The sequence below is a fragment of the Podarcis filfolensis genome (genome assembly GCF_964270895.1).
Source record: "Podarcis filfolensis genome assembly, chromosome: 2".
NCBI classification, from domain to species: domain Eukaryota; kingdom Metazoa; phylum Chordata; class Lepidosauria; order Squamata; family Lacertidae; genus Podarcis; species Podarcis filfolensis.
The window spans coordinates 109,731,740-109,759,287 of NC_139605.1; the positions used below are offsets into that span (position 1 = coordinate 109,731,740).

Consider the following 27,548-nt stretch of genomic DNA (forward strand, 5'->3'; position numbering starts at 1 on the left):
TGTGCTGTCAAAATGTGTGTGTAGGTAGCCTCCCTGTTATGTCTGGGTCAATGTTCCACTGCTGCTTTTGCTCAGTAGGGAAGTGCTGAGATAGGTCTTTTAGGAATCTGAAAAAGCCCCACTGGGAAGTCTAAAATTGTTCAGAGATGCAAATATGCCAAATAAATGTATTTCATTATCCCAGTCTGCAGGAAAAGGCAGACATCTCCTTTCTTTCTTTCTTTCTTTCTTTCTTTCTTTCTTTCTTTCTTTCTTCCGTCAAGCTTACTCTGCAAAAATTATGGACATACCATTCAACTTAATCTTTCACCAGCTTATCCCAAAAACAGCTTGCAAAGTTTCCTTACACACTTGTAATATATTTAAGTCAGAAATTCTTAAAAGGGAAACCACATACAACTATTATTATTTTTGTTTTTCAGTAGTTGAAAGTCTTGCCAGTTCAATCTTGGGCCTTTAAAAGGAAGTGAGTATACTCTGGTATACTTCCTTTTCTGGTATATTTTCTGGTATATTTCAGAGTTTTTGGACTCTGAAATAAATCCAAACCATGCATAGGACTGTATCTTTAGGGTCAAAGCCTAAACCTGTGAACTATGGACACTTAAAATGGGGTCAACAGTTGGTTTCTAATGGTTAGTTATAACCATTGGTTAGTACTGAATTTGGGGTGCTAGGTTGGGCCTAAACACCTCTCAATATCCATATGAAGTAATTTATGAATGGTTCTCCAGGACTGGCTTAGGAGATGCACCTTGAGTTTATCACACACACACACACACACACACACACACACACACACACACAATGTTAAAGCCTAAGCTGCCAGTTCACATGTTGCAACTGGTGAAGCTCCCTTTGAACACACCAAGATGGTAACATATTATAGGCTATGACAAAGTAAATGAGGACAATGCGTCCATAGGTGAACAAAAGTGTATTCTGCAGTGTATTACGGCAGTCAAGGCAGAGTGGTGCCTTCACAGGGCAAACTCAGCTCCATGAGACGAATGTCTCTAGGCTCATCCATTAAATCATGTGTTTCCCAGACTTGGGACTACAACTCCCATCATCCCTAGCTGGCAAGACCAGCGGTCAGGGACGAAGGGAATTGTTGTCCAAAAACAGCTAGAGACCCAAGTCTGGGAAACCCTACATTAAATGCTGAAATGTACGTTTGCTTTCTCTCTTCACACACACACAGACTTTAAAAATGTAACTGGAATAATGCAATTGCACCTGTTTTATTTGCTTCCCCATAAATTATACTTTGGGAAGTTTGAGAACTAGTGGTTTTGGGTTGTTGTTTTTTCTTGCTGTGACAAAGCTTGAGAGGTCCTATCAGAGGCCACAACCAAAGGGAAATAGATTGGCAACATGGAATTTGAAAATGAATAGAAACATTCCTTCAAAAAGTGGTACTAGCCATGGCTTCAAAACTACAGCACTAATACTTATCCTTTGAAGACATTTACTCCACCAAAACGCTATGGTAAAAATGTTTTCTTTAAAAAATAAAAATAAAGTTATGACATAATATATTGTGAAACGCCCCTGAAATACATTCAACTTTCATCTTTGTAACGACTTCAAGTTTATTCTTGTTCTTTTTTTCCTCTCCTTACCTTTTGCTTTTAAAACGGGAATCAAGTGTGTGTTAAAACACATTTGAAATCCCTCCAGGTCACATTTTATTTTCCTTGAGTTTAAAAAAACAACAAAAAACATTCTTCTTTTTTTCTTCTTGTTTTGAGGTAAATTATTTTTCCTGAGTAGTTAAAAAAGAAAAAGAGAACCCACTACATACATTACAAAAATAAAAAGGATGCTAGTTTAATAAACAACCTACATTTTTTTAAAAAAAATCCCAAAAGCCTTCCCTTAAAACCCATTGATGCCATCTGCTTTAACAATGATGCTCTTGATGGCTTTAAAGAACATCAAAGGCTAAATTATGCCCCTGGAAATGAGTCTGTATCAGAGTATAAAGCAGTGAATGACAGCATCGTGCCATTTCCATGGAAGTTAAGAACTCTACAGAAATAACCAGGAGGTACAGTGTTAAAAAGAGTTGGGAAGGGGAGAATACCTGGCCGAATACTTTACAATGCTGGTACAGGAAGGGATGACTGGGGGAACAGATTAATAATAAATAGGTTATCCTGAGTTCATTCAGCAACTACTTTTCATAAACATAGAGACCCAACAACCACCACACAGTCAAAATTTCAGACATTTTTTAAGGGGGGGGGGGAAATGTACGCAAATCAATCTAGGGGAAGTCCTTGCATCCAAAATTAGGTGTGACTTTCTAACAGACGACTCCTCACCCATCGCCTGCTTTTCATAGGCAGGCAGGATGCGGCCTCTCAAGGAGAGCACTCAGAGCGAAAAACTTTTAACAGCAAAAGAAAGAGAAGGGAATCGAATCTCCCAACAGCTTCCATTCAGAGAGACCCGAGACCATCGAAAAAGAAAAAGCCGGTCACTCTCCACTAGTGCTGCGACCCATACATTTTATCCCATTCCACGTACAAGTCCAGCTCCTTCTGAGAGACGGCAGGGTGGATTTTGCAGAAAACGCTTTCGAAATCCTTGTAGGAGGTGGGCTGAAGCTGCCCCGGCAGGCTCTGCAGCTTGCTGGACGCAACCTGCTGGCAGAGGTGGAGGAGCTCGCTGCCGGAATAGCTCTTGGTGAGTTGGACAATGGAGGCCATCTCCCTCTCGCTGAGGCAGTAGTTTTGCTGGGCTAAAGCATGGTGCAGGATCTGCCGCCGGGCAATGCTGTCTGGCGGGGAGATGTAGAAGCGCTTGGCAAACCTCCTCTGGGTGGCTTCGTCCAGGTTGCCAGGCCTGGTGGTGGTTGCTATGACCACGACGTTCTGCTCGCCTGAGGTAGCAAGGTTATCCAGGTAGGAAAGGAGCTGGGACTTCAGGACAGCGGCGTCTTCCAGGAGGGATTCCACGTCGGTGAGGAGAATGACCGTCGGCTGCCGGCAGTTGGACACGAAGAACGTGGCCTGCAGGATCTTCTCGGCTTCTGCCTTCCACTTGGAGACCAAGGCTGTCCCACTGAGCTTCATCAGGGTGGATCCCAGCTGGGTGCAAACGCACCTGCTCAACAGGGTCTTCCCGACACCGCGAGGTCCAAAGAGCAGGATGGTTTTGGGGGGCCGGCTTGCCCCCGTGTAAGCCCCTGGCCTCAAGATGGGCCACACCAGCTCTTCCTCGATGGCAGCTTTGACAGAGACTTGCCCTGCGATGTCTGTCCATTGAACTGGAGGACCGCAATCAATTATCTTGTTGTTCACCAGCTCCAGAACAAACGGGTCCATGGCTTTCAGCTGCTCTTCCACAGTCTGGCTGCTGTTGTCGCTGCTGAAGGGTGGTGGCTTGGGTTGCATCCTGAGGGCAAAGGACTCTCCTCCATGTTCCCCGTTGGCAGCCGGAGGGGTGAACTTCTCAAAGGTCTCGCTAGGCCTCAGCGGGGCTTCACCCACGCTGTAAGCCGTAGACACCAGGCCTTTCATGGGCTGGCTGTTGTATTTCCCCACGGGCTCCTCGGAAGCCACGGTGGTGGCCGCCACGCCTGCGGGCCTCTTCCCCCCTTTGAAAGGCACCTCAGAGCTGCGGCTGAACCCATTTCCTCTACATTCACCGCTGTCGGACATCTGGTACGGAGACTTTGGTTGCTCATAGCTGTATTTGCGATACCGGCCTTCGCCGTCATCCTCACCGCCGGCGAGATCAAAGGCCTTCCTTTTCAGAGAGCTCCCCGACTCACCGGTGAGGGGTGGCACAGCGAGGGGGCTCTGGTAGCTGTACCCAGGGACGACAGGGGGCCGAGAGGAGGGAGGGATGGGGGTGGGGGCAGCAATGCCCGAGGGCAAATACGAGGCTGACGGGTGGGGAGGGTGAATGGTGCCATAGCCAGGTTGGGGTGGGTAGCTGCCTGAGGCGTAATTGTACATGGGTCCTGAGGAGCTGTAGCTGGGGACGAGCGCCGTGGAAGGGTGGCTGGGTTGAAGGAGGCCTGAGCTATGCAAGGTGGACGGGTGTGGAGGCGGAAGCGCCGAGGCAGGTTGGCTGCAGTAGCCCGATGGCAAGTAGGCCCCACTGTAGCCTGAAGGGTACTCCTGAGACGGACCAAGACTGCCAGAAGTCGGGGGTCCCCCGCATGTGTTACTGGGGTAAATGGAGTCCGACAGATTGCTGGAGACCACCGGGGAGGTCCCAAGGCTGTTCCCAGGGGTGACAGCAGGAGGGATGATCCCCTTGGAGGTGGGCAATCCATCGTGCATCGGGGTCAAAGGGTAAGCCCCCTCTGAGCTGTGCGCCATCGGCCAAGGCTCCATCTCTCCCTTCTGGCCGTTGAGGGGCCCAAAGGCGCCATCCCCGTAGGTGTTGAGCCCCGGCGGCCTGTCATATGGGGAGTCCAGGACTCCGGAGTACTTCTCAGCATACCTCTTCAGCAGGTTGGAGGCAGTCAGGGCAGAGATGTCATCGTTGGCCCAGGCATAGTTGAAGCGCTGCCGGCTGCTGTGGTAGAGGTCCGACTTGTGGGCAGGCGATGAGGTTGTGGAGGAGACATCAAGGTGCTGCTCCGGCCACTGGTTCAGGGGCTGAGCATGCTCGGGTGTCCAGTGCATGTTTGACAAAAGAGCTAGGGGAAAAGCAGCAAAGAAAACCAGAATTAGTTTTTGTCTTTGGGGCAATATATACCGTATATACCAGACCATAAGACGCACCTAGTTTTTGGGAGGAGGAAAACAAGAAAAAAAAATATTCTGAATCCCAGAAGCCAGAACAGCAAGAGGGATCGCTGCGCAGTGATCCCTCTTGCTGTTCTGGCTTCTGGGATAGCCGCGCGAAGCCTGCATTTGCTCCATAAGACACACACACATTTCCCCTTACTTTTTAGGGGGGGGAAGTGTGTCTTATCGAGCGAAAAACACGGTAATGAGTTAAAGAAAACGTTTAAAAACACTTTTGTTAAAAAACCAGAAGCTTTTTAAATTGGGTATAGACAAGATTTAAAAAAAAATTATATTCAACAACTGCAGCAAGAATTTTGTTAGCCCCAAAATGGAAACAACAGGAGTTACCAATGAGTGGCAGATGAAAATGATGGACTTTGCAGAACTGGCGAAACTGAATCCGGAAGCAGCGAGACCAAGCATTCCAAAAAGACTGGAATAATTCTATATTACATTTGAAAGACAACTGTAAGCAATTAACATCACTAGCAGGGTTACCGTATTTTTCCATGTGTAAGACTAGGTTTTTTTCTGTTAAAAATAATGTCAAAAATGTGGGGGTGTCTTATACAAGGAGGCCATATCCCCCCCCCATTTTCTTAAATCGGAGCCCCCCAAAATAGGGGACATCTTATAGATGGAAAAATATGGTAGTTGAAGATGTGTAAAATGAAATTGCTACCTATTCAGATTGAGTAATTTAATATTTTAGGTAATGATATAACAAGGATAGGAAATAAAGTGAAAGGTAAAGATGCAAAATTTAATTTTATTAGGCAGGAGGGAAGGAAGTTCATAGGCTCAGTTGAGCCTAAGAGTTATAAGAAAAAGATATATTACTGTGTAATGTGATTATATGTAAAACTAATAAAAATTAATATATAAAATTTTTTTTGTCTTTTGGGAATAATAGGAACAGAACTACCTAAATTGTATAGGAATTTATTTATGTGTGCTACTACAACAGCAAAAATGCTACTTGCCCCCAAAATGGAAAGAAGCGTAAGTCCCAGCAAAAGAAGAATGGATATAAAACTTACAGAATATGCAGAATTGGTGAAACTTACCGGAAGAATAAGAAATTCTTTTTATAAAAGAATGGAAATGGTTTACTGAATATTTACAGATAAAAACATTGGCGGGATTATGGTAATAACCTGCAGTTTCATAAGAGTATATATTTAAAGTAGATAATTAAATGAGCACATTAAATGAATTTGGATATGAGGAAAATTAATTTAAGGAACCGCAGAAAGAGGGGGAAGGAAGTCAAACTTTGAAACGTTAAATTGACTGTAAAACTAAGGAAATGTATAAACTTGAAAGGTATAAACAAATGATGTGACACTGGCGGGGAATTGTGGGGAATCAAAATGGCAGCTGCCAGATCTCTACTGGGAGGCGGACATCGTTTTAATTTCCCGGGGTGCTCCGGAACAATGTCCCACAGGGGGAATTGTGGGGAATTAAAATGGCGGCCCCAGACCCAGCTGCCAAACACAGAAGTGTTGGGAGGGGGAAAGGCCGAAAGGAAGGGGTAAAGCTTTAGGATTGCCGACACCAGATCTCCTCCCTGCAGCTACTGGCTACAGGGGGAAATCAGCAGTAACAAGCAAGCTGTCTTTCAAGGGAAGCTCCTGACGCCCTCATTACCGGCCTTCTCATTGCAGCCCTCCTGATCAAACTCCCCAGGGAAACGCCTGTCTTGGCAACTGGACCAATTTCTTCAGGATTGTTTCTGTTATTCTTAAAACCTATCACTATCAAAGAGGGTGTGTTGTTGTTGTTTAACTATTTGCACACATGCGGGCACCATGGTTCTCAAAACTTTTCCTTCGGAGCCACACTTTCAGAATAAAAATTTGCTTGTGCAACACTGGTGTTTTTTTTTAATTGATAAGAAATACATTTTGTGGCGGGAGGAGGAGAGAGATAAAACTCCTAGCAGTGCTTGATTTGTAACACATAACCCAGCTACATTATAATATAATTGTGGGATATCCAGGAAATATAAAGCAATGCAGCTACATAAGAACACGAAGTCTTCCCAAAATATAACATTAATTGTCCTTGAATCTTCCCGCTATAATTGTCATCCTTTGAGAACCACTGGTGTACAGCGTTATGCTAGGGTATTTTTCCGCTTCCTGAAAGATATACAGTGGTACCTCAGGTTACAGACGCTTCAGGTTACTTGCGCTTCAGGTTACAGACTCCACTAACCCAGAAATAGTACCTCAGGTTAAGAACTTTGCTTCAGGATGAGAACAGAAATCATGCTCTGGCAGTGCAGCAGCAGCGGGAGGTCCCATTAGCTAAAGTGGTGCTTCAGGTTAAGAACAGTTTCAGGTTAAGAACGGACCTCCGGAACGCATTAAGTACTTAACCCGAGGTACCACTGTAATATAATTGTGGGATATCCAGGAAATATAAAGCAATGCAGCTACATAAGAACACAAAGTCTTCCCAAAATATAACATTAATTGTCCTTGAATCTTCCCGCCATAATTGTCATCCTTTGAGAACCACTGGTGTACGGCGTTATGCTAGGGTATTTTTCCGCTTCCTGAAAGACATATGCCTAGCATAAATTAAAAACTTGAAATTTATTATTATTATTACAGTGGTACCTCGGGTTAAGAACTTAACTCATTCCGGAGGTCTGTTCTTAACCTGAAACTGTTCTTAACCTGAAGCACCACTTTAGCTAATGGGGCCTCCCGCTGCCGTTGCACCACCGTTGCACGATTTCTGTTCTCATCCTGAAGCAAAGTTCTTAACCTGAGGTAATATTTCTGGGTTAGCGGAGTCTGTAACCTGAAGCGCATGTAACCTGAAGCGTATGTAACCCCAGGTACCACTGTATTATTATTATTATTAGTAGTAGTAGTATTAACCTCGGTTACTCGATCGGGCAACCATGTTCTTACACAAAGTGGGGCCCGCTTTAGACACAGAAGACAGCCATGCTGGCTTGAAACACTTGCAGGGGGACTCAAAGCCCCCTTTCTCCTCCTCCTCCCTCCTGGTCTCAGCTGCTTCATAGCAAGCAGTTGGCGGAATGCACACAATGAAGCAATCAAGGGCAGAGCTGGAGGAATGCATCACCAGCTTCCCCCGACCTAAGTAACTTTAATTGTGCTGGGGTGTTTCTGCCCCTGCCCCGTGGCTTCCTCTCGTCCTCCTGATCTAATGAGTAGAGACATTTCAGGAGCCTTGCTGTGGGGCCGAGCAAATTCCAAAACCTCGAGGCTCCAGAGAAAGGGAGCGCGAGAGAAGCGGAGGAGGAGGAGGAGGGGAGGAAAAATAGAACGAAGAAGAAACAGCATGTATCGCATTATAGAGATTGGCAGGATCCTTGCAAAAAAAAAAAAAAGAGAGAGCTTGCAATCCTAGTTTTTCATTTCCTGTGTGTATGTGTTTTGAATGCGTTATTGATTGAAAACTTTATAACAGATATTATAGGCAAAATGAGAAATAAAAAATGGACAGTTATTCATTCGTTAACCAATGCTTGCTTTGTACATCCCTTTGTGATTAAATTTGTCAAGAGCTCCGATCTTCCCGTTGCCTTTCCCAATTTAAATTCCTTGAACACGCGCTTAAAATTTACTTTCTCCATATTATTTGACTTACTAGGAATGTTGTTTTATATAATTATCCTATTTGCACACCAAAGTTCAACCAAAACCTGCCAACGGACTGATCTCTTGACAATGTTCTTTTACATAAACTCTGTTTATATCCCACTCTCTGGGAAATTTTCTAGTTTTTTCATTTCCAGGTCCCTTCCTTAGCATTGTTGGCATGTGTGTGTTGTGTTTGTGTGTGTGCATTTGCTCACCAGATCCACTACACCAGCCCACCCCCCTTCTCCAGGGTCCCCCCCCTCCTCTGCTCATTCACAAAAGGCCCTGGGAGGGGGGGGCAGAATGCTGAAGTGTGGGTTGTGGTTTAGCACTGCCATTCAGCCTCTAAGCCACTTTGTGGCCGCAGTACAATTAGATTACCTAATGCTTTAATTGACTTATATGGCATTTGTACTTTCACTCTGGATATCAAAACTTACACAGGAGGATTTAAATGGCAGCTTTAACCGGGCTTTCTCCGGCGGCCTGCCTTCATTTACTCCCCATTATATATTAAAAAGTGCCACAATTAGGCAAAAGGTCCGCAGAGAGGGTGCTCTCATCGCTACCCCCACCCCACTCCTGGCCGAGTAAATAAATAAATTAAAATGGGCGGGTGGGTAAACAAATAAAAGGGACTCGGGGGGGCGGGGGGAGCTTTGGAAAAATGAAGACAATAGGAGCCTTCCAATAAAACGCTCGCTTTGGACATGCAATTCCAAGCATAGTACAGTGGTACCTCGGGTTAAGAACTTAATTCGTTCCTGAGGTCCGTTCTTAACCTGAAACTGTTCTTAACCTGAGGTACCACTTTAGCTAATGGGGCCTCCTGCCGCCGCCGCACAATTCCTGTTCTCATCCTGATGCAAAGTTCTTAACCCGAGGTACTATTTCTGGGTAGTGGAGTCTGTAACCTGAAGCGCATGTAACCCGAGGTACCACTGTATACAAATGCTTGGTAGCTGCAATACATGAACCAGGTCTCTTTTTCCTTTGCACCACGCGATACAAAGTTGTGGTCGGTTCTTTAAAAAAGCGTTGCTATTTACACCAAGAAAAGGAAGCCTAGTTAAAAACAGTGATCCATAACTTCTCCTTCTTGACTGGTCCCTACTGAAAGCAAGCCAAGTCTCAACCAAGGCTATAAAATCCCAGGTTCCTGGATGCCCTGGGCTGATGATGCTGCTGTTATTTATACCCTGTCCATTTCACTGGGTTGCTCCAGCCACTCTGGGCGGCTTCCAACACTTATAAAAACATAATAAATCATATAACTGAAGTCTGTTTTGGGGGCCTAATTCGGCCTGCCAGTCGATTTAAACCTGCCCCCATGGCAGTATACGTCCTGGGATAAAAAATCTCAGCAATTTCAATCCTAAAAAAAGCTCAATAACTTTGGTCGGCCCTTACGCATGCTCACTTCATCAAATCTGGCCCTCTTTGGAAAACGTTTGGGTACCCCTGATCTAGTCCAGCTCCCTGCAATGCAGGAATCTCACCATGCAGTCTCCCATCCAACTTGAAACCATACTGGTCCCTGCTTAGCTTTGCAAATGTGCTAGTGGTTTTATTGCGGCACCACTAGGAGGGGCAGACATTAAAAGCATCCCTAAACAGGGCTGTCGTCAGATGTCTTCTAAAAGTCAGATAGTTCTTTACAGTGGTACCTAGGTCAAGAACTTAATTAGTTCCAGAGATTCGTTCTTAACCTGAAACTGTTCTTAACCTGAAGCACCACTTTAGCTAATGGGGCCTCCTGCCGCTGCCACGCAATTTCTGTTCTCATCCTGAAGCAAAGTTCTTAACCCGAGGTACTATTTCTGGGTTAGCGGAGTCTTTAACCTGAAGCGTCTGTAACCTGAAGCATCTGTAACGTGAGGTACCACTGTATTTGGTTTGTTTACATTTTGTATTTGTAAAATCAAATAAAAAATATTTCCAAAATAAAAATGAGATGCGGTAGCTCTTTTGCCTAAAATATCTGATGCTGGCTTTTAGAAATTTGAAGATGTGCACTTTAACCATCCGGCTTAAAGCTCCGAAGACTTTCAACGCTGAGCTTTCTTCCTGGCTGCAGCCGCAGCCTAGCACAGAGAGCACCTTGTCAGACTCGTAGCAGATCTCTCTCAGGCCGCAGCATGTGAACTTAATTATGGCGATGGTGTTTCCTAGGCCGCCATTGGGCTCTCAAGCTACTGACGATTCCTCAGAGAGGTTACCTTAGCACTTTACTAAATGATGTAGGGGGAGGGTCTTGGAGGAAAACAGTCCCCTAGGAAGGGATCCCTGGAGGAAAATAAAAAAGAAGCAGAGGGGGGAAAATCTTGATGCCCTTTGTTCTTTGTGGCTAGTGGTGCTCTAATATGTACAGCACGGTTTGTTAAAATGATTCGGGTACTTCCCCCCCCTTCTCCTTATGAAGCTTCTGTTGGTATTTCCAAATAAACGCTTCATTTTTAAAAATTTGAAAATAGCCTTGGACACACTCTCTTTCCTATGAACTGGAGAAGCTATGTTTAAAATCACGCCCTGCCACTTTTATAGCACCTTCACTATCATGGGTTTTCCCCACAAAGGACATGGGGAACTGTAATTCGCTGGAAACCTTCTTTGCGGAAGGTTCTTTAAAATTTAATCCCACTCACAGAACTGCAATTGCCCCAGGAGTAATTCTAGGAGAACAATCCATTTAAATTTAGACTATATGTATGTAATAAGAGACAGGAGAGTTTATTACCACTCTAGCCTCCTATTGGGGTGGGGGCTACCTTATCCTGCAATTTTCACTGATCGGGGCTACAATTCAGAATGGTGCGGGATCCTTAAATCTCTCTCACGCAAACACACAATGCAAAGGGACCTTTTCTGAGTCAAAATGTGAGCAGAACACGGAAGAACTGCTAAATTATATCAGATAGAAACATGCCTTATATTTGAAGCAGATGACTTTCTCCAAAGATTCCTGAATATTGTAGCACTCTCATAGTGCTACAATTCCTAGCACCCTTTATTGAATACAGTTTCCAGCAGTGGCGTGCAGTCAGTGGAGTAGAGGAATTAAGCTGGTCCCCTAAACATTTCCGCTTGCACCTCCTTTCCAAAGCCTGGGAAGCTTCTGCCCGGTTTAGGGAGGAGGGAGGCACCAGGCTCACATTTATTATTATTATTATTATTATTATTATTATTATTATTATTATTATTAATAATTCCCCAGCCACTCTGGGTGGCTTCCAACAGAATATTAAAATACAATAACCTATTAAACATTAAAAGCTTCCCTAAACAGGGCTTCCGTCAGATGTCTTCTAAAAGTCTGGTAGTTGTTTTTCTCTTTGACACCTGGTAGGAGGGTGTTCTACAGAGCGGGTGCTACTACCAAGAAGGCCCTCTGCCTGGTTCCCTGTAACTTGGCTTCTCGCAGCGAGGGAACCGCCAGAAGGCCCTTGGCGCTTGACCTCAGTGTCCGGGCAAAAAGATGGGGGTGGAGATGCTCCTTCAGGTATACTGAACCGAGGCAACTGGATACGTTGCCCCCCCCCCACCCTCACAAGCAGCCACCTATCACCCTAACTGTTCCCCTATGAAAAATTTCACTGCATACCACTGGTTCCCAGGATTCTTTGGGGAAAATCTGAATGCACTTTAAACGTTTGGAATTTACAATCTGCGGTAACAGACCTCAGGGTTGTGAGTTTGAGCCCCGCGCGGCGTGAAAGATTCCTGCATTGCAGGGAATTGGTCTACTAGACGATCCTCGTGGTCCCTTCCAACTCTGATTCCACAGGGGGAAAATGCTAGACTCCAAGGTGCAATCTACATACATATAAAAAAAAACGCTATGAAAATGCTTTATTTTAAAACGTTTTGAAAAGCACGTTGAATTTTGCATAGCTCACTTTCGCCATCTGGTGTCACATTTGTATAACTGCACTTCACAACACATTTTAAATGTTTTATTTGAAGCTGCATAGCTGAGTCCCACGGGATGCGGGAGGCGCTGTGGGTTAAACCACAGAGCCTAGGACTTGCCGATCAAAAGGTCGGCGGTTCGAATCCCCGCGACAGGGTGAGCTCCCGTTGCTCTGTCCCTGCTCCTGCCAACCTAGCATTGCGAAAGCACATCAAAGTGCAAGTAGATAAATAGGTACCGCTCCGGCAGGAATGTAAACGGCATTTCCGTGCGCAGCTCTGGTTTGCCAGAAGCGGCTTAGTCATGCTGGCCACATGACCCAGAAGCTGTACACCGGCTCCCTCGGCCAATAACGCGAGATGAGCGCCGCAACCCCAGAGTCGGCCACGACTGGACCTAATAGTCAGGGGTCCCTTTACCTTTACCTTTAAGCTGAGTCCCAACATAAAATAAGATGTGGATTGATCTGCCCACATCATTTCAACATAACTCAGGGGTGAAGAACCTGTGGTCCTCCAGATGTTGTTGAGCTGCAATTCCTATCACCTGCGACAGCTGGTTATGCTGGCTGGGGCTGATGTGAGTTCGAATTCAGAAGGCCACAGGTTCCCCATCCCTGACCAGACCTAAAGGGCTCGTGTACATGCACTCAGGCAGCCAAAGACTCTCTCAGTGTGGCAAAAAGAGCAGGCACACACCCTGCACATCCCGTGTAACGTAAGATCCGAGCATTGGAATTTCTCTTACAAAATTCCTGCTACATGCGCTATCCTCTACAATCAGGGAGAAGGGGCTGTTTCTCTGCTGGGCAGAGAGAATCCATAGCCAGGTAAGCATGCGAAATAGCTTGTTTGGCGGAAATCCAAAGTCCATTGTACCAGCCGAGAAACAGAGACATATATATAGCTACACACACACAACAGACTAGAATTTAAGACACAGAGGGAGAATATAAAGCAGGAATTCAGAAACTCATGTTTAGGGGTGGACAAATCAAGTCTTATTTCCATCTTAGTGTCCGTTTTGTATGTGTTCATCTCCTAAGTCTGTGACATCCTGTTGTGGCATTACTTCCAGGATCAAATTACCCTTTATTTGCCCACCCAACCACTTCGATCTATGAAACTGGCAGTGCTACAGGTGCCGCATAATGCCTATTCCACGCTTGTAAGGAGTCTTTGGAACCCTCTGCCTCATGACACCAGGCAGATGCCTTCGCTCCACTCTTTTCGGCACATGCTTAAACCATTTTTAAGCTTATCCAGATAAAGTATGTACAATGCTGACCTGTATTTTAAACTCTCTCTCCCTCTTAACTATCTTTTGAATGTTTTCAAACACCTGTTTTCAGCCATCTTTTACTGATACGTTTGATGTTTGATTTTATTTTTTTGTAAACCACTTAAAGAGGTTTTATCGCAGCCAAATGGCATGTAAATAATGCAAAATAAACATAGATTTGTGTTTCTCATATGTATTTAAAAAAACTGTGTTTAGATGCAAACGGGTAGCAAAATGCATACTATCTGTCATTTTTTTTTCTTAACAAAAGTTGCTATGTTTTTGATCTGAGAACTGCATTGAAATATTTGGAGAAGTGTGAGCTCTGAAGGATGGGGAGGTATGAATTAAAGCCATCGACTTAAAAATGTGGAGGGAACAAAATTCTCTACCCCACCCCACCCATGTTTAACAATGAGGGCGATTAACCATTGGAACAGCACCCCAAGGGAGGGAGTAAAAATTCTCCATCATTTGCAGCTTTCAAACGAAGGGCGAGTTGCTCTTCTAAAAGTTATGTTTTAACTAAGGGCCATTTCTTTGTATCCGATCTTTTATTTACTGATGGCAGCCGGGAGGTGGGCTTTGCTAGGAAGGTCAAGCTAAATGCCCTTTGGACATCTGAATATGAGAAATAAATATATGTATTTATAAAAGCTCTCTCTCTCTCTCTCTCTCTCTCTCTCTCTGTTGGAAGCGCCTCCCAATTTTTGTCAGAGCTGGTCAGAAATTATATCTGAAAGAAAAAGGAAAGTAATCCTTTCCTTCTCCTCCTGCGATGAGGCTACATTTTAATATTTTAATGTTTCAATATTTTAATGTTGTATTTTAATTTTGTTTTTAAGTTGTAATCATTCAACTTGTTTTTATTATTGCTTGTAAGCCGCTCTGAGCCCGGCCTTGGCTGGGGAGGGCGGGGTATAAATAAAAATTATTATTATTATTATTTGAAGAAGAAGACAGAATGTGTGATTAAGGCTGCCTTTGATGGAAACCAGAAGCAAAATGCAGCCCCCCAAAAAAGGCAAACCAGTTGCAGGCCGTTAAAATAAATGGAAAAAATAAATAAGTAAATAAGAAAAGGAGAGAAAGAAAGCAGGAGTGGAGGGGGAAGGGGCCCAGAGGGAGAAGAGAGAAGTTGTCAAGCATTTGAAATAGAACGTGAATAAACGCTGTCCCGAAAAAGGCAGATGTTTCAATGCTCTCCCTTGGCAGTGTGAGAAAATTACTGTCCAGTGGCCAAATGGCACGTCAGTTTCCCACCCTCTTGGCTTCCCCATTATCTAAAAGCGCAAGACAAAAGGAAGGAGGGGGAAGCGGGTGAGGAGAGAATCCCATTGTCCTCTGGCACTCTAATTATGGAAATCTGGTTAATCTATTCAGGAGCAACTATGGACTGGGTTTTTGTTTGGGGAGGGGCGGAGGGGAGGCACGGGAGAGCTCTTTTGGCTAAGGCTCCCCACAGCAAAAGGGTTTCCAACTGTTCGATGTTTTGAATGGGTGTCTTCTCCCCCAGCCCACACCCCTGCTGCTCCCCAAACCTGGGCCACTGCTTCCACAGCAGAAGGAAAAACTCTTTTCCAGTTTCTCTCTCTCTCTCCTCCCCCCCCCGCCTTTTTATTATTTAAACGAAACAAAACCTAGCCATCGTTTCAAAGGCCCCTAACCAGCTCCAGGGGAAAAAACAGCCAGCCGTTGTCATCCCATGCAAGCACAAATCTGCAAAACAATTCAAAATCCAGAAATTCCCAGGCACATCATGTAGTTTTCTACCTACATGCCCCAAGAGGAGCACATCAGCTTGCACTTTGCACCGATGTGCACAAATGTAATATCGTGGCTGCGTGAGGTTCCCCTGAAGCACACAACAGCACATCTGGAGGCGTATTTACAAAATCAGGAAAGGCCACAAAAAAGCCAGGCCTGCCCAAGAGGCTAAGGAAATATTTCTATACATGTACCTCAGGTTACAAACACCTCAGGTTACAAACACCTCGGGATACAGACTCCGCTAACCCGGAAGTATCACCTCAGGTTAAGAACTTTACCTCAGGATGAGAACAGAAATTGTGCGGCGGCGGCAGGAGGCCCCATTAGCTAAAGTGGTAGCTCAGGTTAAGAATGGTTTCAGGTTAAGAACGGACCTCCGGAACAAACTGAGTTCATAACCAGAGGTAACACTGTATGGTAGTACCTCTGGTTAAGTACTTAATTCATTCTGGAGGTCCGTTCTTAACCTGAAACCGTTCTTAACCTGAAGCACCACTTTAGCTAATGGTGCCTCCTGCTGCTGCCGCGCCGCCAGAGCACAATTTCTGTTCTCATCCTGAAGCAAAGTTCTTAACCTGATGCACTATTTCTGGGTAATGTAACCTGAAGCGTAATCTGGGTCTGTAACCGTAAGCGTATGTAACCTGAAGCGTATGTAACCCGAGGTACCACCGTATGTCTTTTCCTAGATTCAAAAACTCTCTGCAGACCCTATTTTACAGAACAGTCCCAGATTTGACAGAAGCTGTCCCGGTTTCTGATCTGATTCCAGAACGTCTTGCTTTTCCTTAGGATGTCCCTATTTTCATCTGAGAAATGTTGGAGGGTATGTCTCTGCTGTTCAGTTCCTTAGCAAAGAGCATCTAGCTCAGGGGTCAGCAAACTTTTTCAGCAGGGGACCGGTCCACTGTCCCTCAGACCTTGTGGGGGGCCGGACTATATTTTGGGGGGAGAAATGAACAAATTCCTATGCCTCACAAATAACCCAGAGATGCGTTTTAAATAAAAGCACACATTCTACTCATGTAAAAACACCAGGCAGGCCCCACAAATCACTCAGAGATGCATTTTAAATAAAAGGGCACATTCTACTCATGTAAAAACACGCTGATTCCTGGACCATCCGTGGGCCAGATTTAGAAGGCGATTGGGCCGGATCAGGCCCCCGGGCCTTAGTTTGCCTACCCATGATCTAGCTTGTGTCTGGGAGTGAGTGAATGATGGGAAGCCCCTCCTCTCCCGAACAGCGTGTGCTAATGGTGCATTGCAATTGCTGCTGCTAAGGAAATGGGGATACGTCCAGAAAGAAACAAAACCCTCGAGCCATCATCCAGCCATTTTCAAGTCCCATTTATTTCAATTTATTTCAATAAGAGAATTAAGCACATGTGTTTCGGTCTCTCCGTTGAAATTAATGGGAATCGAAGTGCTCGTCTTGGGCAGGGTTGAAGCCTTGATTGTGATTTATTTATTTTTTAAGGGAAACATGTTTTCCCCATCCTGCTTAAATTATATACCGTATTTTTTGCTCTATAAGACTCACTTTTCCCCTCCTAAAAAGTAAGGGGAAATGTGTGTGCGTCTTATAGAGCGAATGCAGGCTGCGCAGCTATCCCAGAAGCCAGAACAGCAGGAGGGATTGCTGCTTTCACTGCGCAGCGATCCCTCTTGCTGTTCTGGCTTCTGAGATTCAGAATATTTTTTCTTGTTTTTCTCTTCCAAAAACTAGGTGCGTCTTGTGGTCTGGTGCGTCTTATAGAGCGAAAAATACGGTATGCATCTTTACAGTGAGCAACACTGTAATGCGATATTAAACAATACCAGTTCTAGAAGTCTCGTTTCTAGAACCTTTTCATATTAAGCTTTCCCACTGCTCCAGAAAGATATTTTCACCTTGGCCTCTTTGCTTAAGGCCAAACACAAAGAAATAGGGTAGCGGCTTCTGGCTAAGAGAACCTTGAAAAGCTTCAACTTCCTAGTGCAGGGGTAGGCAAACTAAGGCCCGGGGGCCGGATCCGGCCCAATCGCCTTCTCAATCCGGCCCGCAGACGGTCCAGGAATCAGCGTGTTTTTACATGAGTAAAATGTGTGCTTTTCTTTAAAATGTATCTCTGGGTTATTTGTGGGGCCTGCCTGGTGTTTTTACATGAGCAGAATCTGTGCTTTTATTTAAAATGCACCTCTGGGTTATTTGTGGGGCATAGGAATTCGTTCATTTCCGCCCTCAAAAAAAATAATATAGTCCGGCCCCCCACAAGGTCTGAGGGACAGTGGATCAGCCCATGGCTGAAAAAGTTGGCTGACCCCTGTCCTAGTGTATTGGTGGCTGCTATACCAAGATGCAGCTGACGTATTCAACAGGCTGCAAAGATGCAGATATCTCGCTTGGTATAGCAGGAGGCTCTTAATCTCGAGGTCGTGGGTTCAAGCCCCACGTTGGGAAGAAGATTCCTGCATTACAAGGGTTTGGACTAGCTGGACCTTGTGAGTCCCAACTATGGTCTGACCACACCTGGAAATACTGCGTCCATTTCTGGGCACCACAATTTAGGAAGGTGTGCAGAGGAGGGCAACCAAGATGATCAAGCGCCTGGAAACCAAGCCTGATGAGGAGCGGTTGAAGGAGCTCATTGAGCCTGGAAAAGAGGAGACTGAGACGAGATATGATAGCCATCTTCACAGATCTGAAGGGCTGTCACATGGATGATGGAGAAAGCTTATTTTCTCCTGCTCTGGAGGGTAGGACTAGATCCAATGGCTTCACGTTATAGGAAAGGTGATTCCAACTAAACATCAGGAAGGACTTTCTGATGGTAAGAGCTGTTTGACAGTGGAACGGTCTCCCTCAGGAGGTTGTGGACTCTCCTTCCTTGGAGGGTTTTAAGCAGAGGTTGGATGGCCATCTGCCATGGATAGGTAAACTGAGGTTCCTGCATCGCAGGGGGTTGGACTAGATGACTCTTAGGGTCCCTTCCAACTCTACAATTCTATGAAATGCCACAAACACGTTACTTGTGCTCAGTATTTTCTCCTGTGCCTAAAGGTCTTGACAGATGTACCTTTTATTGTTCATTCCTGAGCATTTGTGCTCATGATGGTATTGGGGTGATTAGAAGCGATCACACTTTGGATACTGTTTGCACCTGCAAAAGTTTCACAGTGGACATCCTGCTTAGCTTCCAGTCAGTTCAACTCCTGTCCCTTGCCTGCTGAAATCCTTTTCATCCCACAAGTGTTTTGAATTAGAGATGTGTTTTTTTCCCTCCCACATTTATTGCGCTACAATGCAGGAATACCTCTGGAAGACCATGATGCTGTAACATCGGGGAAGCATTGCTGAACAATGACTAAAGCGGAATGACGTGTGGACAGCCCTGTATACACCCACCACAAATGTACTATGATTGCATCTGTGGCATGTTGTAAAATATACCTGCAGGGGGAAACCACCAGTTGGATGGACATGAATTCTCAGTGCCTGATTTGCATCACATGGTTATATTCGCTGGCTGGGTGTAAATCACTGCTGGCACTTATATACACAAGCTTTGTGCGGATGCCTGATTATTGCCTTCCAAAGCAACGATTGTATTCCGAACTTAAAAATGGAAAGAGTAATGCTGGTGGTCAACAAAAGAGGTTTAAAGACTCTCTCAAGGCAAATTAAAAAAAAATTTGGTATAAACACCAACAATTGGGAAACACTTGCCTGCAAGCACTCCAATTGGAGAAGAGCCTTTACCAAAGGTGTCATGGGCTTTGAAGACACTCGAACTCAGGACACAAGGGAGAAACGTGCTAAGAGGAAGGCACACTTGGCAAATCCACACCGCAATCAACTCCCACCCAGAAACCTATGTCGCCACTGTGGAAGGACGTGTGGATCCAGAATTGGCCTCTGCAGTCACTTACAGACTCGTTGTTAAGACCGTGTTTATGGAAGACAATCTTACTCGGCTACGAGTGATCGCCAGAGAAGCAGAAGAAGACACAAGCATTTTTGCAGCCTACAATTTTTCCTCACGAAACTCCCAGCGCAGCCATGGACATCTCTGTGTCTCTTTGCATGCTCTTCCTCTGAAGCATCCCTGACAAGATGCAGGGGAGGCCTGGATGATTTTAATTCCGCCTAGCAATTTGTAGATTGCTAACCACAAAGGACAGGTGATTAACACACTTGCATGAAGGTACCAGATCGCACACAGAAAGGAAAGTTGGTTATTAAGCAAAATGTTGCCAATCTATTCCAGCAAGCTCATCATATTCTCCCTTGGCTCCGCGTTATTTGGCTGCGCGTGGCATTGCATAAGCCATCAAAATTATTTACAGCCATCAGTTTGCTTGCATTTAAAATAAATACACACACACCAAAAAAAAAAAATCTATCTGCTTGAGGCACTGAAATAAGAGAATAGTAGAGAGCTCCAAGTACAAGTAAAGATTGACACACAGAGAGAGCTCATGTCAGGATGCACATTTCTGGGCCTCCTGGGGGAGGGGCAGAAAGGTCATTTTCTCTTTAGCTTTGCGCTAGATCAGCACATACAGATTCTCCTACAGATTAGAGCAAATAACACCCTCCAAAATTTCTCTGATGAAAATAGGGATGTCCTATTTAATAATAATAATAATAATAATAATAATAATAATATCCACAACAACAACACCCCATCCCATCTCACTGGGTTGCCCCAGCCACTCTGTTTTTATATATGTTGGCAGCTTCCAACATATATAACAACATAATAAAACATTAAACATTTAAAAAAAAAACTTCCCTACGTCTTCTAAAGGTTGTCTAGTTACTTATCTCCTTGCCTCAGAGGCCAGATAACTTCATACCCTCCAACACATGGGTAGGCAAACTAAGGCCCGGGGGCCGGATCGCCTTCTAAATCCGGCCCGCGGACGGTCCAGGAATCAGCGTGTTTTTACGTGAGTAGAATGTTTCCTTTTATTTAAAATGCATCTCTGGGTTATTTGTGGGGGATAGGAATTTGTTCATTCCCCCCCCCAAAAAAATATAGTCCAGGGCCCCACAAGGTCTGAGGGACGGTGGACCAGCCCCCTGCTGAAAAAGTTGCTGAACCTTGCTCCAACATTTCTGCAATGAAAATAGGAAATGTGGGACATTCCGGGATCAAATCAGAATCCAGGATTTGTAAATTCGGGAAATACAGACATTTGGAGGGTCTGGTGAATAGGACTTTTCATACACTGTACCTCAGAGCACATGGAATCTGCCCTCCACATGCCACAAACTTTATGTCTAAATTTCAAGACCATCTAACTCAGGGCTGGGGAACCCTTGGCCCTCTAGATCAGTGGCTCCCAAACTTTTTTCTCCCCACAGATCACTTGAAAATTGCTGAGCACCTTGGCACTAAACGGTGTGTCCGCCTGCTGTAGCAATTGTGCTGAATGCCGGATGACGGAGTGCAAATCCTAATACAATTAAATGCAACGAACAAGAAATAAAAGAAACAATAAAAAGGCAATTAGAAATCAATATGAATATTTCCTGGAATTTATGTGCCCTCTCCCGTCTTCAACCACAGATTCCACAATGCCTCTAAACACAGAGTCACAATTTTAGCTAACTTTTCTACCCTAGCTGCACATATGGCTCTTCCTTCCATTTTATCCTTACCACAATCCTACGAGGTAGGGTAACGGGGGCATAGTAAACTGGCCCAAGGTCACCCCGAGAGCTTATACCTTAGTCTCCAAAGTCCCAGTCTAACACTCTAAGCCAAGCTTCCTCAACCTCCAGATGTTTTGAGACTACAATTCCCAACATCCCTGACCACTGGTCCTGCTAGCTAGGGATCATGGGAGTTGTAGGCCAAAAACATCTGGAGGGCCGAGAAAGCCTGCTACAGTGGTGCCTCGCAAGACGAAGTTAATTCGTTCCGCGAATTTTTTCGTCTAGCGAATTTTTCGTCTTGCGAAGCACGAAATCCCATAGGAATGCATTGAAAATCAATTAATGCGTTCCTATGGTCAAAAAAAGTCCAAACAAAGCCAAATTTGGTACAACAAGAGTTTATTAAGTGCTCTTTAAAGTCACACATACTGTAAAGAGCATTTCAAAATTCAAACCCAGAAATTTTTTTAAAAAACAGCAGAGTGGCCCAATGGTCACAGAAAATCATAAAAATGCAGAAAAAAACACACAAGCTTCCAGATTCTTGCAAACCCCTCCCCAACACCAAGTCCTTGAATTCCAAACACCCCAACCCAAAATCCAAAACCCCCCAAAAATGTTTTAAAAGCTTAACTTACCAAATGGCTGCAAAATAAGTTTTGGAAAAGCTTCAAAAATCACCAAAGTCTTTAAAAGCACTACACCAAGCAGGCTCTCCAAACTATAACTATAGCATTTTGACTGCAGCTTTAACTCCCTATCCAAGTTCCATAGCATCAAGCTGCCTTCTAGAATTTGGACTGAAACAAACCCGGAAGCGTAACATTCTAAAGACTCAATGGGGGCCACCAGAATCAAAACAGCCAGATGGTGCTCAGGTGAGGAGTGGACTAAAGTACTGGTAAAAAGGTAAAGGGACCCCTGACCGTTAGGTCTAGTCACAGACGACTCTGGGGTTGCGACGCTTCCGGGTCATGTGGCTAGCATGACTAAGCTACTTCTGGCGAACCAGAGCAGCGCACGGAAACACCATTTACCTTCCCACCTGAGTGGTACCTATTTATCTATTTGCACTTCATGCTTTTGAACTGCTAGGTTGACAGGAGCAGGGACCGAACAACGGGAGCTCACCCTGTTACAGGGATTCGAACTGCCGACCTTCCAATCGGCAAGCCCTAGGCTCTGTGGTCTAACCCACAGCGCCACCCGCGTCCCATTAAAGTACTGGTACCACACGCTAAAACATCACACATGCGACAAATGGCTGAGCCCCCAAAATGTGTCAACAAGTTCCTACACCAGCAGTGACCACAGATTGTGTAACCTATTATAGATGCTCCATGGACTTTTCTGCAATAAAGGGAAATCCAGATTAAACGCAGAAGTAGCAGAGGCTGAGATTTTGATGGCAACATTGTGCGGGTGATGCAAAGACGTTGCGTGCAAGAGCTACACCCGTTCCATAATAAACTTCTGTATTGAAGTACCCCAAAAAACAAACCAGGGATGTTCAGATCGTCACATCTTAAATCAGAGTCCAGGAACTACACAAGGAAGCAGATTGGGGAAATCCCTCTTGAGACATCAGTGTCATACCTGTAGATAGGATGTCAGGCAAAGTATTATCTCTGTGGGATCTTTCCCACTGACATGGAATTTTCCATCCTATCCAATAGACATGTAACTGGTTCTTTTATATCCAGGATCACATCGCAGAATCACAGAGTATATATGCAGTGTAGCTGCTTTACTTTGGATAGCCTTCCTCGTTCCAGTCGTGCCCCTTTGAACCACAAAGCGATTTGGTCCCAGAATGCAGTTCTTTGGAAAGCAACTAATTCAACTGGGGAAGACCTGCCTGCATAGAAGCTGCAACATCCATACCAGAACCACAGTGTTAGTCAATATAGCAGCCACAATTGCTGGGCTATCCGTGTCCTGCTTTCCTATGGAAAAGGGGGCAAAATTTGGCCGGAGAGCAATCAGCTGCTGACCCCCCTCTCCTATTTGCTGACTGCAAAGAAAGATGCTGTGACAGAATACGGACATAAGCAGTGGCGTGGGGGGGACAGTGGCGGTTGCCCCAGGCGCAAAATTGTTAGGGGTGTGAAATTCAAACACCTGGTGCTGCCTCAATTCAGCTGTGTGCTTCTATCGCTGGGCTCTGTTGAAAACAGCTTTTCCATGTGAACCAGGAAGTGGCTTCTCCAGACAATTGAACGACTCTTCTTTTCTTATTTTTGTGGCTGTGATCTCCTGGGTGATGTGGATGCTGTTAGGGGCAGTTGAATGTGCATGTGGACTGCATCCGTTTCCATGCCTCCCATCCACCCCTCTATGTGCAGCCCTGGGCACCAGCAACCCACGCTATGCCAATGGTCATAAGGCATGCCACCGAACAACAAATGGTTTCACTAGATCAGGGGTCGGCAACCTGCGGCCCATGAGCCACAAGCAGCCCATGGAGGTCGTTTAAACGGCCCACGAGCCGCCCCCAAACCTAGCCGCCCGCTCGACGAGTCCCTGCACGCTGCACTAAACCGGCGCAGCGCTGAGCGGGGACTTGCTTCCATGGCACCACGCAGACACAATCCATGGAGCGATCTCCACAGAGTGAACCAGGCCAGGTGAGGTAAACCTTGCTGACCCCTGCACTAGATGGTCTTAATGCCCGTCCCAAGATTTCATAAGGGCATACCCAACGCAGCGCTGATTTTAGAGGCTGAGACAATAGACTGAAAAAAGCTGGGGATTTAAGCTCATGCTGGTCCTCTTCTAAGGCGCAGGTGTGAGATAGGTAGGGCCATCACAGGCTGCAGAGTCTGCAAAGCCACCTCTCTGCTTCCAGCGTGGGGAGTGTCCCTGGAAGAAAATGGTACTTGCCTTTTTTCCTTTCCCCAGGGGGACTTCCTGCGCTTCCAATTATGCTCTGCAATGTCCACCCAGGAGCCCAGGCATTCCCTAAAATGACAACATCATTCCCACTGGCTTGATCCAAGCCATAGACCCACACCCAAACAAACAAACCATCAAAGAATGCAGAGTTATTGCTGTGCTGGAAAGGCGGTACTTAAAAAAAATTTAAAAATCCCAAGACTCCTGGCTGCTGGGGACAGAGGTTAAAAATGAAACGATCTGGACCTGCTGCTTCCCCCCCCCCCCCCAGTAGACAATGCACACACTCGTGACTTTTGTTGACAAAAGGAAAGGATGGTTTTGCAATCAAAGCAGGGTCAATGTACATATGTTAAAAGGATTGAGGCGAACTTCAATGGTGCCCCTATTCTGCCCCCACCCTCTGGAACAGCCCCTGCCTGGAATCAGGTTTCAACGCTTGCTCTCTCTCTCCCCACACAGACACAGATACACATACACACTTTCTCTCCCCCCCCCCCCGGCCCAGTTTTGTTTCCACAAGCCCTGTGGCTCTCTAATGTCCAGTCTCTGTCCACTCATATATCAAGGGCAGAGCAGCTGGGCATCACACTGACCAATAGGCCATTTCCCATCTGTGCTGTTTTGCTCTCCGTCCAGCAACTGAAAAATTAATATGTATCCATTTGTACGTGGCCAGCAGCTGAGCATCACCCATCTGTCAAGGACTGACAGCGGATAATCTCGGCCAAATGCAAAGAGGAGGGAGAGGGCAAGGTACACTTGGTCTGTTGGCAGATCTTGGAACACTGTCTATGATAAGGAGAAGCAGCTAATTTGGCAGAAGCCCCCCCATCACCCTGAAAAAAAAAATGAAGTAAGGGCTGGGCACACACTAAGAGGAAGGAAATGCAATGTGGGGAAAGGATAGCACAGTTTGGCTTTCTTCGTTTGCTGGCATGCTGAATTCCTAAAAGCAATGTTTTTTACGCTTTGGCTCCATGATCACTGCAGATGGTGACAGCAGCCACGAAATTAAAAGACGCCTGCTTCTTGGGAGAAAAGCAATGACAAACCTAGACAGCATCTTAAAAAGCAGAGACATCACCTTGCCAACAAAGGTCCGTATAGTTAAAGCTATGGTTTTCCCAGTAGTGATGCATGGAAGTGAGAGCTGGACCATAAAGAAGGCTGATCGCCGAAGAATTGATGCTTTTGAATTATGGTGCTGGAGGAGACTCTTGAGAGTCCCATGGACTGCAAGAAGATCAAACCTATCCATTCTGAAGGAAATCAGCCCTGAGTGCTCACTGGAAGGACAGATCCTGAAGCTGAGGCTCCAATACTTTGGCCACCTCATGAGAAGAGAAGACTCCATGGAAAAGACCCTGATGTTGGGAAAGATGGAGGGCACAAGGAGAAGGGGACGACAGAGGACGAGATGGTTGGACAGTGCTCTCAAAGCCACCAGCATGAGTTTAACCAAACTGCAGGATGCAGCGGAAGTCAGGAGTGCCTGGCGTGCTCTGGTCCATGCGGTCACGAAGAGTCGGACACGACTAAACGACTAAACAACAACACCTTTAAAGAGCATTTTCTGTTTGACCCTGTTTGCCAAGGAACCTCTAAAATGATTTAGGATGCATTCTTGGAGAGTGCCAGTGTCGCTTCATCAGAACTTAGCATCCTACCACAATACACCTCTGTGACCACACGTTACAGGGGGGAAAGATTGATAGTGGACAGCATGGTATCCTTCCAGGGTTCCCTTCACGCCGAGCTCAAAAAGCAGCGTTTGAAAATCTGCTGTATGTTGCTACCTTGTTTACCTGACCAATGTTGTAGTTTCCAAAAACCTTTTGTGTGCATGTTTAGTATTCGGAGGCTTCCCAGGCAGCCAAAGAGGTGATGCCTATTTTGCAAGATGACCCAGCTCACCTATGTCCTGACACCTGGCAGCTATCATGTGTTCAGCGTTTATTTTCCCCCCATTCAATTTATATCCCTCCTCCAGCTCCTGAAGCCACCCAGGACAGCAGACGGATCAATGATCTAAACCAGGGGTAGGCAACCTAAGGCCCGGGGGCCAGATGCGGCCCAATCGCCTTCTCAATCCGGCCTGCGGACAGTCTGGGAATCAGTGTGTTTTTACATGAGTAGAATGTGTCCTTTTATTTAAAATGCATCTCTGGGTTATTTGTGGGGCCTGCCTGGTGTTTTTACATGAGTAGAATGTGTCCTTTTATTTAAAATGCATCTCTGGGTTATTTGTGAAGCATAGGAATTCGTTCATATATTTTTTTTCAAAATATAGTCCGGCCCACCACATGGTCTGTGGACTGGCCCCCTGCTGAAAAAGGTTGCTGACCCCTGAGCTAAACCATGTTATTATTATTTTTAAATAAGCATCCTAAAACCGTGCTGCAAAGAGAGCTAAGACTTAAAACATTCAACCAGTGATTTTAGGGTTGCCAGGAACAGCGTCTTTCAGCCATCAAACGCCTGGGTGAACACAAATATTTTCAACTTCCTCCTGCAAGTCAGTAACGAGGGAGACAGATGTGCACACTCTCCCTCAGAGAGAGCCTTCCACAAATGGGGAACTGCCACTGAAAAGGCCCTGGTCACTGGTCAATGTCAAGCAGGCAGCGCCCTGTGGCACCACCACCAACAAGGCCTCATCTGCTGATTGAAGGGTCTGAGACAGCTGATATTGGGGAAGTTGCTCTTGGTTCCCAAGTCATTTAGGGTTTTATATACTAGTACAAACACCCTGAATTTGGCCCAGAAGCTCACTGGCAGCTAGTGCTGTGCTTTCAGGACCGGTGACACATGGTCCCATAGGACTGTGCCCCTTACCAGCCTAGCAGATGAATTCTGCCCCAGCTACAGACTGCAGACTGTCTTCAAGGGCAGCCCCACCTAGGCTATCCCAGCCCAGGAATGGCAGTCACTGATGAATCAGCCTAAGACGGACACAAACACTCCGGAAGCCACTTGAGGCTAAGCTAACAAATTGGAATCCAGGAGAACTCCCAGATTACAAACCTGCAGCCCCTCCCAGACCAGGTCGTCTATCTACCGTATTTTTCGCTCTATAAGACACACTTTTTTCCCTCATAAAATGTAAGGGGAAATGTGTGTGCGTCTTATGGAGCGAATGCAGGCTGCACAGCTATCCCAGAAGCCAGAACAGCAAGAGGGATCGTTGCTTTCGCTGCCCAGCAATCCCTCTTGCTCTTCTGGCTTCTGGGATTGCCACACAAAGCCTCCTCAGGGCAACGGGAGGAGCGAAAGCAGCGATTCCTCTAGCTGTTCTGGCTTCAGGGATTCAGGATATTTTTTTTTCTTGTTTTCCTCCACCAAAAACTAGGTGCGTCTTATGATCTGGTGCGTCTTATAGAGCGAAAAATACGGTAATTCCTGGACACGGGAACGACGCATCCACAAAACTTTCTGCTTGTGTCGTTCCTGGTGGTTTGCCAGTGCCCCATCATATGCACCATCTCTTGAGACAGCACAGGGTTATGATAACGATAGTCTAGGATACTGGCAACCAATGGATAGAACTAAGAAATGCAAGAGCGATGGTTATATGAATATGAGGAGAGAAGAGAAGAGGCAGGGACTCGGTGGGCAAATTGGAGAGGAATTCAAGTTGCTTAGTAAAGGGCATTCCA

At 45.6% G+C, this 27,548-nt stretch overlaps 1 protein-coding gene across 1 annotated transcript in view; it reads right to left on the bottom strand.

The window, feature by feature from the left end:
• Positions 1-208: 208 nt before the first annotated feature.
• Positions 209-27,548, bottom strand: part of FIGNL2 (fidgetin like 2) — a 69,201-nt gene continuing 41,861 nt past the window's right edge. The window contains exon 2 of the mRNA XM_083598710.1: positions 209-4,663. Coding sequence (XP_083454836.1) covers positions 2,496-4,649 — 2,154 coding nt within the window. The 5' untranslated portion in view covers positions 4,650-4,663 and the 3' untranslated portion in view covers positions 209-2,495. The remainder of the gene's footprint in view (positions 4,664-27,548) is intronic.